This window comes from Lytechinus pictus, chromosome 13 (assembly GCF_037042905.1).
Source record: "Lytechinus pictus isolate F3 Inbred chromosome 13, Lp3.0, whole genome shotgun sequence".
NCBI lineage: Eukaryota > Metazoa > Echinodermata > Echinoidea > Temnopleuroida > Toxopneustidae > Lytechinus > Lytechinus pictus.
The window spans coordinates 20,112,433-20,127,395 of NC_087257.1; the positions used below are offsets into that span (position 1 = coordinate 20,112,433).

General features: G+C 35.8%; 1 protein-coding gene across 4 annotated transcripts in view; it reads left to right on the forward strand.

Moving 5' to 3' along the window:
- The first annotated feature begins 686 nt into the window (after nucleotides 1-686).
- LOC129275123 (protein AF-10-like) overlaps nucleotides 687-14,963 on the forward strand; it is a 31,571-nt gene continuing 17,294 nt past the window's right edge. For all 4 annotated transcript variants that reach the window (XM_054911906.2, XM_054911908.2, XM_054911907.2 and 1 more), the window contains exons 1-6: nucleotides 687-956; nucleotides 9,195-9,274; nucleotides 10,607-10,661; nucleotides 13,262-13,371; nucleotides 13,789-13,892; nucleotides 14,634-14,727. In XM_054911906.2, coding sequence (XP_054767881.2) covers nucleotides 848-956; nucleotides 9,195-9,274; nucleotides 10,607-10,661; nucleotides 13,262-13,371; nucleotides 13,789-13,892; nucleotides 14,634-14,727 — 552 coding nt within the window. In that variant the 5' untranslated portion in view covers nucleotides 687-847. The remainder of the gene's footprint in view (nucleotides 957-9,194; nucleotides 9,275-10,606; nucleotides 10,662-13,261; nucleotides 13,372-13,788; nucleotides 13,893-14,633; nucleotides 14,728-14,963) is intronic.

Sequence of the window (14,963 nt, forward strand, 5' to 3'; positions counted from 1 at the left end):
GCATTTTATGATTCAATAATATTGTTTGATTTGTTAAGCGGTATTTTAGGAAGAATTTTCACCAATAAAACAATGATCTCTTGTGATTTTTTTAAATTTCTTTCGTAAAAAGTGGGGGGGGGGGATGTTTGTTCAGGCCATCCCCCCCTCCTCGAAAAGTGTGGGGGGGGGATATATCCCCCCCATCCCCCCCCCCGGGATTTACGCCAGTGCAAGCTATAAATACTTTCAGCCCGGACCATCCCTTTAACTCGAGTGAAGGGGTTGCACGTACAGCAGATACTACATGCCAGCTTTTGCTAAACCCGGGGCTATATATAAACCCTATTAAAATATTGTTTAAGTAAATACTTTCATATGAAATAAATGAATAGGGCAACTGTTTCTCGAGAGTATTATGAATCTAATTAAATTTCTAGCTCCGACGAAATGCATGTTAGAGAATGAACACGTGCTTGGGTTTCCGGGTTTCGCTTTATAGTTCAGTGCCAGTCAGTAGTTCCATGATATTAGCATAGAGATGTATACTACTTATTAGTATAGACTTTGGATATTACGGTACGTGATATTACGACGCTTTCGTGAAAAGCGGACCCTGGTTTCGCCGTTGTAAAAACCACACACTCTCGCCATTGCATTCGCTTTTATCGCGGCGTTGACTTTTTACTATCCCATCATGCATTATTAGGACACTGCGCATGCGCATTGAGTGGCGCAAGCACAAAAATAAGAAAAAATAGTATTTGAAGCCGTAAGAAAGTGTCGAATTATGGACTTATTGGGGCTGATAGGATAGCCCGACCACTGTGGTCTGTCCGTTGATTCTTACATCTTTTAGAAGAAGAGAATGAAGGAGATGGTTGGTGGCTGCTGCGTCTGCGGCGACGAACGAGGATGGACGGAAAACCCGCTAGTTTACTGCGATGGTCACGGTTGTAATGTAGCCGTTCACCAGGGTATGTTTTGGAATCTGCATGCATGCAACTTAACGTTAGGCCGGTACAGTCAAGGCTCTATTCACAGTCAAATGACATGTAACTTGACTTCGGTCTAACGTTTAGTTGAGAACGTAGTAAGACAGCATAACTAAGTTAAGTTAAAAACTGTTGGCATGAGTCATGTTAGACAGGAATAACCGTCGTTTCTGGGGATTTATTCAACAATTTCTGACATTTTACTGTAATCCCCATTTACCGACGGTAGGGTGTACGTGTGGGCTCGCATGTGTTCTCATTCCCTCCCTTTTGTCAATTCACAGTCCAAAGTTTGATGTAATTTTACACATCGAATTTACAATCTAAGGATGTATAAACAACAAACTTTTAAAACTTGACGTTTTAACATTTAAATACTTTAAACGATATAGATGAAAAAGGCATGAAAAATATACTTTACCGATGTTTAATTGGGTTGAACACGATAAAAATGGTCAAAATGGCAGCCAAACTATAAAATATTTACAAACGAACGTCAACAATCACGAATGTGATATCGATATTGCTTTCGATATTATACGATCTGCTCCATATGCGAACGAAACCGAAGATAAACGATACTAGTTATACTAGTACTAGTACTAGTTATAATCGCGATATATCGATTCGAGACATTAAGTTAATACGATAATGACGTCATTCAAGATGGCAACTTGCAAGAAAAACCGTCAGGTCAGGTGAAAATGTCTTAGATGACAGATTTCTCAATCATCCAGAGGATTTTTTTCAATAACTCCGGCCCAAGGTATGCAATTACTTAAGTTATTTATATTTCCCTGATAATGGAAACCATGAAACTTTCAATTTTGCTTAAAAAACAGTTTTAAATCGCGATCTATAAAACGCTAGTTCACTATACGTTGGCTGTAGCTACGGGGCCCCATCCCCTTCAGTCTATGTATGGTGAGTGGAGCCAACGTAGTTCAGCGGAACAACCAAAATACAGAGACTGAAGCTTTTGGTCTAGAGTCATGTGAGTTTGCTTTCATAATTCACATGATGATCACATCGTCATCGCCCAACTGCCCAATCCAATGCCAACGCCACGGCCCGAACATGACGAACCAGTCAAATAACCGAATAACTATTCTCAAATAAAATCGGAACAGTTGACTTGTTCAGTCAGACAGACTAAAGACAAGTCTTAACTTAAGTTAGGTTGAGTTGGCCGTTGGGCATGTTGACAAGTTGATGTTCGTGTTGTTCAACTCGACCCATTCATCATGTTCATTATTGTCAAATCATTAAAGGAGAATGAAACTCTTGGAGCAAGTTAGCTTTTGTGAAAGCAGAAAAATCAAAGAATAAGATCAACAAAAGTTTGAGTAAAATAGGACTAGCAATAAAAGAGTTATGAGCATTTGAATGTCGAGATCACTAATGCTATGGAGATCCTCCCATTGGCAATGCGACCAAGATCTGTGATGTCACACACGTACAACTCTCCCATTTGGACACTGAAAATATACCCCAAAACATCTCTTTTTGCTCATTCTAATCATATGACAAATAATTCATCAATGATATAATGTTGTGAAACCTCTGTACTTAATTGTCATCTCATAATTAAGAACACCTCACCTTGTGATAGACTCTATAAAAGTGAGAATATAAGTGAAATAAGTACTAAAGTAATGAGGGAGTTGTACGTGTGTGACATCACAGATCTTGGTCGCATTGCCGATGGGAGGATCTACATGGCACTAGTGATCTCAATATTCAAATGCTCATAACTTTCTTATCATTCATTCAATCTTCCTCAAACTTTCAACAATATGTTTCTTTGATTTTTCTCTTTGATATTGATTCAGCTGGTTTCAAGGGTTTCATTCTCCTTTAACATGATTCATGGACATTGAGTTGTATGTAAATTTTAACGTTTGTTGGCTAGTGAGTGTTCAGTATATAGAGAGGTGCTAGTCAGAAAATTGGGATCGTCCCTGTTTCTATAGGGACTGTCTCTGTTTTCAAATCAAGTGCGCTAGACCGGTGTCAATGTAAACATACAGGTGTATCAGGTTTAATAACGATTATTAGAAGACGGCAAGTTGTGAAAAATAGGCGATGAACTAGGTGGAATTGAGGTCGCTGAATCTATTTTTAGCACTCTCAATTCCCGAAATTGCTGTCTTATGTCCCGCAGGGGTAAGTGAAAAAATAAACTGTCCCCATAAACAAGGTACAAGGGCAGTCTTAATTGATCAAGACATGATTTGTCTTGGTTTATGAGGATATCCTTTTTTTCTGGGACAATCCCAATTTTTGGACCAGCACCTCTAACAAAAAAAGTTACTGGTCATCATGCATGTATCAGGGTATTGTATTTGTCGCTCAGTTACATGTACATGTAGACTGAAAAATCTGCTTTTTTGGTGGAGTTTTATACATAAATTTAAGATTTTTCAGCCCTCCGACACAGGCGGAAAACTCCCATAGGATTCGTAATTAAGCCCGAGTCATATCGATTATTTTGAAAACCGGTGTTCGACAGCTTTAATTCGATCGAACATCGATGCATCGAAGGCGGGGAAAATTTAGTCTTTTGTTTTTTGCTCCGGCGTCGATGCGCTATGCATGCACTACGCACTGACGGTATGCACTGGCGTTGGCCGGGTGAGCGTTGCACATGCAGATGACAGAGCAAAGTTCGTTTGTATTTTCCATGATCACAAAACACAAAAAAAGGCCGGGGACCAATGCAGAATTCTTCCCAAAATATCTTAAACAACGATATTTGCAGATGACAACATATAAGTTTAAAATGAAACAATAATAAAGACATGAATCACGCAGAGTCGATCCGAATGATTTTCGGTCAACTAGCATTCGCAGTCCATTCACCAGCCCCGTCCGCAGCCCAGTACACTCACTCTCCCGAAACGACAGGCGTGCTTGTCAGCGCCAGCAAACTAGTGCAACCAACGGAGAGCGCTGTAACTTGCCTGAGATTGTGTAGTTGGATCCAAAATGAGCTCCAAATAAATTTATGGGAATAAATACGTAATTTTCTCTGGATGATTATTTGAATTGCTATTCAATGCTGATATAACGATTGTGAGGAAAGATTGTGGAATATGAATTATGACGATGTTCGAGAATTAATCCTGATAATGACAATCCATTTTTTAAGACACAATTGAGCATGCGATCGAAATAAATACGAATGTTTCGAATCGAGCCCTAAATTCATATAAATTATTACGATTTAACAAGATTTTATGGTCATACTATATTGACGATGTCAGCAAAGTATGTTATGTTCATATGGAAGAATTAATACTGACATTATTTCTATTGTTATTCCATCTCTGGACGTCTCCTCCGAGCTCCGCGATAAGCACAATGCGCATGCGTGTTCGATGGCGTATGACATATTTTCCATTCATGAAATCAGAGCCCAAAGTTGGGCACAAACTAGCTTCAAATTGATGGGAAAAAATATAACGCAATTTTCTCTGTTTTGTCATGTAAAATGTTATTATATGGTGATATTACGAATTTGAAAAGAGTTTTTGCATGTAGACAATGTTCGAAATTCAATCCTGACGTGATAATTATTTTTTTTAGACAAGTGCACTCACTCGACTCAAGAAGTCAAGTCGATCGTCATGAGATGTCCGCCATTGAAAATTGAAACGAAATACAAACGTTTCACATCAAGATCTAAATTCATATTAATGATTATCCAGGGCTCCACACTAACCCTTTTTTTCTACTGGTCCAACCTATTCATGTCGGACCAGTAGATACCCAGTTTTTCAATTTTTTACTGGTCCGAACCTAAAATCTACTGGTCCCAAAAAATAAAGAAAACATTTAAAAAAGGCGTGAGTTTATTTTGCTGTCCTTTCTTGTTACCCCCCCCCCAAAAAAAAAAAATGAAGGAATGAATGAATGAAAGACAAAAAGAAAGAAAGGAAGAAAGAATAAAAGAAAGGAAGGAAGGAAGAAAAAAGCAAAGGTAAAGAAAGGATAGATGTGAAGGAAGGAAAAAAAGAAAAAACTAAAGAAAGAAAGAAGGAAAGGAAGGAAAGAAAGAACAAAAATAAGAAAGAAAGAACGAAAGAAAAAAAGGAAGGAAAGAAAGAAAGAAAGAAAGAAAGAAAGAAAGAAAGAAAGAAAGAAAGAAAGAAAGAAAGAAAGAAAGAAAAAAAAAAAGAAGGAAAGAAATGATGCAAGCAATAAGAAAGAAAAAACAAAAGACAGAAAGTAATCAAAAAATAAAAAGGAAAGAAGGAAAGAAGCAATAAAACAAGAAAGAAAGGGTAAAAGGAGAGATGGAAAGAAGGAAAAAAGAAAGAATAAAAGAAACGAAGGAAGAAAAAATGTGAAGGAAGGAAAAAAAAACCAAAGAAGGAAAGGAAGGAAAGAAAGAACAAAAGAAAAAAAGAATGAAGGAAAGAAGGAAAGAAATGAAGCAAGCAATATAGAAAGAAAGAACAAAAGACAAAGTAATGAAAGAAAGAAGGAAAGAAGGAATAAAAAAAGAAAGAAAGGGTAAAAGGAGAGATGGAAAGAAGGAAAACAGAAAGAAAGGATTGAAAGAAGGAAGAAATCAAGAAAAGGGAAAATGATAGAAGGAAAAAGGAATGTTGGGAAGGAATAAAGAAGGAAGGAAGCAAGCAAGCAATATAAAAAAAAGAAAGAAAATGTAAAAGAATAAATGAAAGGAATAAACAAAAAAGAAAGACCAAACTTCAAAGAAATAAAGGAAAGGAAGCAAGCAGTAAATAAAAGGAAGAAAGAAAAGGTAAAAGGATAGATGGAACAAAGGGGAAAAAGAAAGAACAAAAGACAAAGAAGAAAGGAAGGAATGAAAGAGAGAAAGGGCTGAAAGAAGGAATAAAAACAAGAAATGGTAAAGAAAGGATGGATGGAATGAGGAAAGAAAGAAAGTAACAAAGAATGAAGGACTCAGAAAGGGGGAAAGAAGGAAGGAAATGAAGAAAGAAAGAAGAGATAAGTATAGGATGGATGGACTCAAGAATTAAAGAAAGAAGGAAATCAAAAAAGAAAGAGCATTAGAAAAAGAGAAAAATATTAACAGGACAGAAAGAATGAAAGAACAAAAGACAAAGAAAAAGGGAAAATTAAAAAAGAAAGACAGTAAAAGAAGAGAGGGAAGAAACAAAGAAAGATTGAATAGAAAGAAGGAAAGAAAGATTGAAAGAAAACAAAGGAAGAAAGCTAAAACTATCATCATAAATAAATTATCAGTTTCTTTTTGGCTCAATTAAAATATACTAGTACGAGCTACGAAAGAAACCAAGTGTATCAACACACACACAAATGCATATGTGGGGCTATCATGTATTCAGACGATATCACTCGAAACCCGATCTCTTTGAACTAAAACAGAAGTGAAAATTTCTCCTTTTACTGCCTACAAATGACAGAGTTACCCCAATTTTGGCAAATTTTTAGGAAATATGGACATTATAAGAGCTTTTCATTAGTGTGAAATGTGAATTTTGACAGTTCTGTGAGAGATTTCTGCCAGAGGTTAGCCAAGCTTCGTTCGTGCAGCCAGTAGGAAATTTACCATGTGGGCTGTGTGGCTGGCTAGCCACGTGTACACTGTATATGTTACCCTATCAAAAATTGCATGCGATTCATTCTGTGTGTGTTCTGTGTGTGAATGCCAGAATTTAACGGGAGGAAAATGGTTCGCAATTTGAGTCATGGAATATTTTTCATGTTTATGTTGGACTAGCGAATTTGACCATTTCTGAAAAAGTTACTGGCCCAACAATAGTTTTTATTACTGTTTATGTCGGACCCATAAATCTTGCTATTTTTGGAAAAATTACTGGCCCGACAATGATATTTTTTACTGGTCATGTCGGACCAGTAAATCTTGCTATTTCTGAAAATCTACTGGTCCGACAGTGATTTTTACCGGTCTGGGACCGTCGGACCGGCGCTAGTGTCGAGCCCTGGATTATCATATGCAAATTATTGTTAAATATTACGATTAAATAATGTTCTGTGGTCATGATATTAATATTGTTCATGAAAGCAAGATTTATTTTACGTTGATCGCGTCAATTTCCGGCCATTTTCTGGTTTGATTAAAGAACAGTACTGCGCATGCACGATCGATGGCCATGACTTCCATTCATGAATTCATCGTGCATGAATTATCTCGGCACGAGCAGACGAGTAAGACTCGAACTATGATCGAAATAAACTACAAATTAATGGTGAATAGGCATCATAATTACACAATCGGTTTCATTTTGGGGGCAATAGAAATCAAGTAAGTAGTAGTCAAGTTGGACATTACTGATATTTTGATGATTGATTGTGTGAACCAAACGAATCGGCCGGCCGACGTATTTTTTATTTTTTTTCGATGCACCGATTTTGCAAAATCTGCACCGGTGTTCGATGACATCGATCGAACACCGATTTTAAAATCGATTCGACTCAGGCTTATTCGTAATGCACTGCACATAGTGGTAGTTCGGATCGGTCATGTGAGACTTAACTAATCTACAGTGTCATTGGAGGAAAGGGTGCAGTACTTCACCCTCTTCGAGCTTCGATTTCTCCTTAATTCCAACATTTTAATGGGAGAAATAAAGCGCCAGAATAACTCTTTACATGTATGAACACAAATTAGAATCAGCAAACCGTACCAGTTTCTTGAAATATGTGGTGTAAAATCCCAAATTTTGATTCTAAAGAGCCGGTGTCAGATTTTGCGATCAGACTCGATCGTTCGTCTTGTTTCTAGTGCAGCCTAGCCAGGAGGCTCCTGGAGAGTACTAAAGTAGGCTTACTCTCCACGGAGCCAGGGATTGCGTCTCATTCATGTGCGTGTACCCCGAAAAAATCTGAAACTTTTGCCCCGAGATTTCTACTTTTGAAAGATCTAGCCCTAAATCATGTAAATGGGATACAACTTCATTTCCGACATTTCTACTATATTGATTTCATTTTTAAACAAGAATTCATTAAAAAATCGAGAAAAATATTATGAAAAGACAGGGGAAACTTGCTCGATGTTTATGCCGCCATCTGGTTTCTTATTCTTCGCCAACGTAGCGTCTGTAATGTTGGCGAAGAACAATAATTGTGTCGCTTAGTCTTGACACAGATAATTGCAGACTGTATTAAAGTGGTGTTGCTGTTTCTGTTCATGTAATGACCAGTACTGGGCCCTGTTGCATAGAAGTAATACCATTATGGTAATTTTGCCATCCAATGGTAACTACCATGGTAACAAATCAGCTGCCAATCAAAATCAAGGATGCCATGCAAGTTACCATTAGTGGGCAAAATTACCATAGTAGTAACTTTTCTGCCACGGGCCCTGGAGGTGTATACTATTACCAAACACTTTATAAATTCTATCATGTATCAAAGTCAAACACATATCTTAAGATTCATAAAACCTGAATAAGATCTATTGTGCTGAGAGCAATATTGTCTTCTGTATGATATTAATTACCAGTAGCTTTTTTCTAACTTCTTGTGATTTTTACTTACAGTTTACCAGAAGTTTACAGTAAAGCAGCCACATGTGTAAAGCCTCTCTTAGGTTCATGTAAATCCTCTATCTTTCGCTGTTCATCACTACATCACATGAACGTGCAATTGCTAAAATTGTTATTGTGGATGATATTGGATGAAAAGTTGATAGCGTGGATGTATATTGCAGTAATCTTTTTATGGAAAACTATTTTGATTGGGATCCTGAACAACAGAGCCTACATGATAATTTTCTCTTTTAAAAGTATTCAATCAATTATTTCTCTGCATGGAGAATGGACTGAAAATGATTTAAATCTAATATAATCTTTGTAGGTTGATAAAATAAACAATCATTTAATTCTGAAGGTAAGTGTTATTAAGGGCCTTTTCTATAAAGAAAATTGAAAACATTTGAATGCAGAATGAACAGATCATGAAAAAAAAATCATCAAGAGTCACTTTATTTGTAAGATCAGAACGATAGACAATTCTCCAGACTGTGGTATAATGCACATTATTGAACATTTACGAAAGGTGCAGACAGATTGGGACTGGGGCAATTTCGCCCTAGAAATACTCAAAGAGCCCTGGAAAATCCCTTTTCACTGCAATGTTAGAGCTTATCCAATGTTGCAGCAGTATCATGAAAAGTAGCTCCCAAAAGTAATATATGTTTGGACTGATTATTACCTATCATTATTTTATTTTGTTTTTTGTTAGCTTGTTACGGAATCGTAGCCGTACCAACTGGGCCCTGGTTTTGTCGAAAATGTGAATCCCAGGAGCGGGCAGCCCGTGTGGTAAGTCCTTTTCTTTAATACAAGGTCAATGTTACATTATTTGTTTATCATCTAGATTAAGACTCAATTGTCTATATTCTTAAGTTCAGTTTAATGGCCATGGTTTAACTCTGTGCTAAAATTATGGGAAGGCAAATATGTCAAAATTTGTTTACATTGCATGCTATATTTTTATTGTTGTTCTTTCTGCATGATTCGAAGGTGAAAAAAAAAGTATTTTAGTCATTATTCCTAGACGATTACACGATTTGAGTGTCAAACGAGCTTATAAATTGAACCTGCTACCCATGTTAAACCACAACTTGGGGCCAGAGTTCAATTTTAACCTGGGTTCAGAATAAAGGCAAAAATGTTCATCAGGGTTCGGGCTGTATAAAAAAAACTGCTATAAGAATAAACCCATTTTGTTTGTAAACTGTTTGACCAAGACAAAAAATGTTAAGACCCTGAAAATTCACATTCACATCTTTACATCCACGAGATTTCCATCTATTGTAATTTCTTTTATATTACATGTATTTTGATTTGGATGGAAGCTGTCTGGGAAATGAGTGGTATTCTTTTCTTTCTTGACTCTGAAAGATTGATTTCTTTGAATATTAGTCGGTGTTAGAATACTAACATTGATATGAACATGTGGGACAGGATTAACCAAACCAAACAAAGTTGGGCATTTTAGAGGCATAAAAATACATTTTTGTCAATGGATTATCCAAGAAAAAATTAAATAAGTACTATATTCATCTTTAAAATGACAGGTATAATTCTCAACATGTACTTCGTAGGGCAGGTCAATGAGCTTTTGCTCAGTTACCAAAGCCCAACGTGTATGACTAAGACATAGATTTTTTTTTTTTTTAGAGAAGAGGAGCTCAAGGGCATCAGTACAATATCAGTGATTCTACAAATTATTTTGGATTATTCATCAGATTAAAAGATTTTTATACTTCTTACTACATGTATCTTGTTGAGTTGGTTTTGGCAGATTGTGATCCTGTCCCATATGTACATATTGATGTTAGTAGTATAAACATCAACCGATATTTCCAGAAATAGATCTTTCAGATGCAGACTACATTGTACGATATGAATGTTACATAATTATAATAATAATAATAATACAGGTATATTTACCCAGGGAAGCCGCTTCAGTTCCGAAAACTGTTCTCCCAGCGGGCCCTGCTATTATTATTACCTATAATTATGACAAGTTTCACTCTTTGATCCAATGTTCCTTTTGTTATAGAACTACACAAAACATTGTTTGTTCAATTTCAGGATCTGTAACTAAAGAGATTTTAACAATATTATTTTTCTTCATTTTCCTGACAGAGATGTGAGTTATGTCCTCAAAGAGAAGGAGCTTTAAAAAGAACTGACAATGGAAGTAAGTACCTTTTTTAATGCAAATCAATGACCACAAGTGCTCTGTCATGTTTTGTAGAATAAAAATATGATTTTGAGAAAGTGATCTGTAATTTTCTAGTGGCAAATCTATTGAGATGAGACGTGTTATTTTGCATATTATGCATTGGGTAGTGGAATAGTGTTACATGTAAGAGTTTAGGTATCTACAGACCGCACAGAAATGTTGTTAGCGTTAACAATGCCCTCACAGAGGCCCTGTTACAACCGGTATTGGCAGCGAGGCCTAATGTTACAACAATGCATCACTTTCCCATTGAAATAAATGTTTTGACTTATGCAAAAGATGTGACTTGGCTTACTGTTAGTGCTCTGTTAGGCTAACCACGTTTCTGTGCGGCCAGCACAGGTTTTTAGAATTTGTACAGTTGCTACATATCATTGTGGTACCCTAATCCCTGAAATACTAAATGGTGATTCATGATCTTCTGTCAGCCAACATTTGTCATTTTAAAGAATTAGACTTTGTATTATCTGGCTCCTTCGATATATGTACACTATATTACAGAAATATATTCTGACTATTCGTTAGTACTATTTATATAAAAACAAAAGGCCTAATTACAAACAAAGATAATGAGAACCTGTATGCTGAAATATTACTCTCTGTATTTGTTTGTTTGGCAACACAACTAGTTTGTAACTTAGCAGATTATTTTCTGCTAAGAAAAAGTGTTTCATAAATGAGTCATTTTCAACCTCTTTTAATAGATGAATGTAACAAAAAATGTAAGTTCAATCTAATACAAAAATGGCAGTCTTATAAGTTTTTGTGGTTATTTCTATAGTTCCTACATTAATTGACAAACATTTGTTTCCTGGGTACATGTAGTTTGTAACTGAAGCAGATTATTTTCTGCTAGAAAAAAAGTATTTCATAAATGAGTCATTTTAACCTCTTTTAATAGATGAATGTAACGAAAAATGTAAGTTCCATCTAATACAAAAATGGCACAGTCTTATAAGTTTTTGTGGTTATTTCTATACATGTAGTTCCTACATTAATTGACAAACATTTGTTTCCTGGGTACATGTAGTTTGTAACTGAAGCAGATTATTTTCTGCTAATAAAAAAAGTGTTTCATAAATGAGTCATTTTCAACCTCTTTTAATAGATGAATGTAACAAAAAATGTAAGTTCCATCTAATACAAAAATGGCACAGTCTTATGAGTTTTTGTGGTTATATCTATAGATTTAAGTGTTCCTACATTAATTGACAACATTTGTTTCCTGGGTACCCAGTGACCAAGCATCCCATCAACCTGCTTTATGCATTAACTAAAGTACTTACTAGGAATCCAGTTTTCATATGTTTCTGCTATGTCTGGCAAGCCTCTGACAAGCTTTCAAGTTGTCAAGAGCCACTTTTGCCTAAAAGTATTTAAAAAATTCAAGTTTAACATGTCTATTGTATTTCAGTACCTTTATATCAGCAGACTGTTGTTATTAATATTTAAGTTTTCTGCATACTTGTTAAATGTTATTCTTGACAATCTGAAAGCTGACAAGAGATTTGCCAGACAATGGTAGACAGAGCAACAAAAATTCTATGCCAGCTGGATTCCAAGTGTTGTATTTAATTCATTAGTATCTAGGGCTGTTATTGATAATGTCTTTGTCGCCAGTCTTGTCGATAATCGCTTGTTTTTTGCCACTTAGCGATATCGATAACCTTTCTCTCATTGTCGATAATACCTGCTATTATGTAGGGACTCGATGATTTTCCGTGATATCACAGAATTCACGGAAACGGCCTTTTGAAAGAGGCCTTTCAAACGGAAAACATATTTTTCCTCAAACTGCACAGAACAGCAACAGAAATTACTCCAAAATCTCAACAAAATATGTTCATACTTACTAGTCACAAAACACGATCTCACCCCCACTTCGCTATAATCATGACAATCCCAACATCGTAACTGGACACGACTCATTCGATCAAATCGAAAACATCACAAGTGCAAGTTCAATTTTAGCGAACTACCAACTAACGTAGAAGGCAGCATATGGCCGTGTGTTGCTGCCCTCTACGTTTGATGCTTATCAAAATGGCAGATAGGCGAAAGACGTTGACTGCTCAGAACGATGTCCTAAAAGCCCCCAAAAAGCCCCATCGTTAAAACTTCATCCAACCCTAAAATAATGCTAATAACATGAAAGGTGAGGATGTATTTATGCTAAATATGTTGGTTAAAAGATTTTATGTAATCATTTACATCCGATGAACGCGGATTTTAAAGCGTTCTTGGTACAGGGGCAGATACAAATTTTGACCAACGCAAGTATGTGACATCGCTATATAAATGCAGAATGTATTGATTATGTTCTTTTGTCGATAGTTATCGATATCGGTAAGATATTTTTAGCGATATATCGACAGAATTTTCTTAATGATAACAGACCTATTAGTGACATATTCAAGGAATGTCACATAGTTTTCAGGTTCAGCAAATGTTTCCACTGTAGCTGTTACAAACAATCCTATTGGCGATATTCATACTGCACATGTATTTCACATTCCCCAATGATATATTCTATGGTTGTTTTATTTTCCCATTAGGTTGGGCACATGTTGTATGTGCTCTTTATATTCCTGAGGTGTGCTTTGGTAATGTGTCTACAATGGAACCAATTCTTCTTGCTATGATTCCACATGAGAGATATAACAAGGTATGTCTAGAAACACACATTCTTAGCCCTTTATTGATTAATCTTTTTGTGAGACTTACGGTGCATTTCATGCTTCTCATTTTCAGATGCAAATTGTGATTTTGCTTAGTTCAATCATGATTGCATCCGGAACCAAAGTTAAAAAGAAATTTGAATAAAGATTTTGTGACCGAGAAATGTTCAGGAGTTCATTTGTGTGCTTTTCAAGATAACGAGAACTGTTTTTTTCTTCTCTCTTTTTTTTCCCGCTTTTCAGAGAACTGTCAGGAAAATATGTACCTGAAAATGGTTCTAGCATAAATTTCACAAACCATTTTCATTTTGAATAGTTCTTGGTATAATTCCAGAGTTTTCTCTGTAACGAAGGGTAATACAAATCATCCACATTCCCTGTTGTTTGTTTTTGTTTTATTTCAGTCTTGTTTCTTATGTGAGACAAAGGGCAGGGAATCTAAAGCAACTACAGGATGTTGTATGACGTGCAATCGGAATGGCTGTAGGCAATCCTTTCATGTTACATGGTAAGTGTAAATGCAATGGCTCATATTCTGAACTCGTGTTTAATTTAAACCCTGGGCTCCATAACACAAAGCATGACGATTGATCGTACGCTTTATTTTTATGATCGATTGTACATTGTAGTCTTTGCAATCAATTGTAAAAATCTGTTCTACGATCATTCCTAAGTTTTGTGTTACGGGCTCCTGGTCTAAATTTTTGTTTAACTATGGATAGCCAACTTTGACATTAATCCTACACCATAGAAGTTTGTTTTTAAGGAAATATGGCGCTCGATTTGCATAACTGTCTCTGAATAATAAAATAGTTATCTTCACCATAAAGCATGGGGTAGATCACAGTAAATACAAGAAACCGTACAGTGTAAACGATTTTTACAAAGTTTTTAGCATCCTATAATATTAGTCCCCTAGTAGGCCATGTTAATCTGAACTTCAGAATACAGACCACTTGGACTATTTCATTCCCAAATCGACAAAAAGCCTGGGCCTTTTGGAGTATTCCTTTATCTGTCGTTATCTTGCAGTTAAAAAAAAATTGTTATTCTCACAAAAATATCTACATAAATGCAGGTGATTGCCATATATATATACAACACCAATTTGGAGTGAAAAATTCTGTACTGGAAGGCTTTTGAAATTAGTAAAAGAAAACAAAGGGGTTATAAATGGGCAGTACCGGTAATTCATATTTTATGAGCCATTTTCATGACTTATTTTCTTTCAAATTATTATTTTTTTCAGTGCACAGCAAGAAGGCTTGTTATGTGAAGAAGCTGGTCAGCACAATGATAATGTCAAGTACACTGGCTACTGCACCTATCATTACCAAAAATTAGTAAGTAATTTTCCAAACCATCCACTTTTTTTAACGTGATAATAACATACGACAGAATTACAAGCAGTATTGTTGTTTACTGGTCTGTGATCGGGATGAAATTCCACCAATTTTTAAGCCCCAAAATGGCTCCAGGATCAATTATACACTGAGTGTATCCGACAAGTAAAAAATTCTAGGCCATGCATAATCATTATATTCATGTTGAGTTTATCTTTTTTGCTCTTACAAAATAC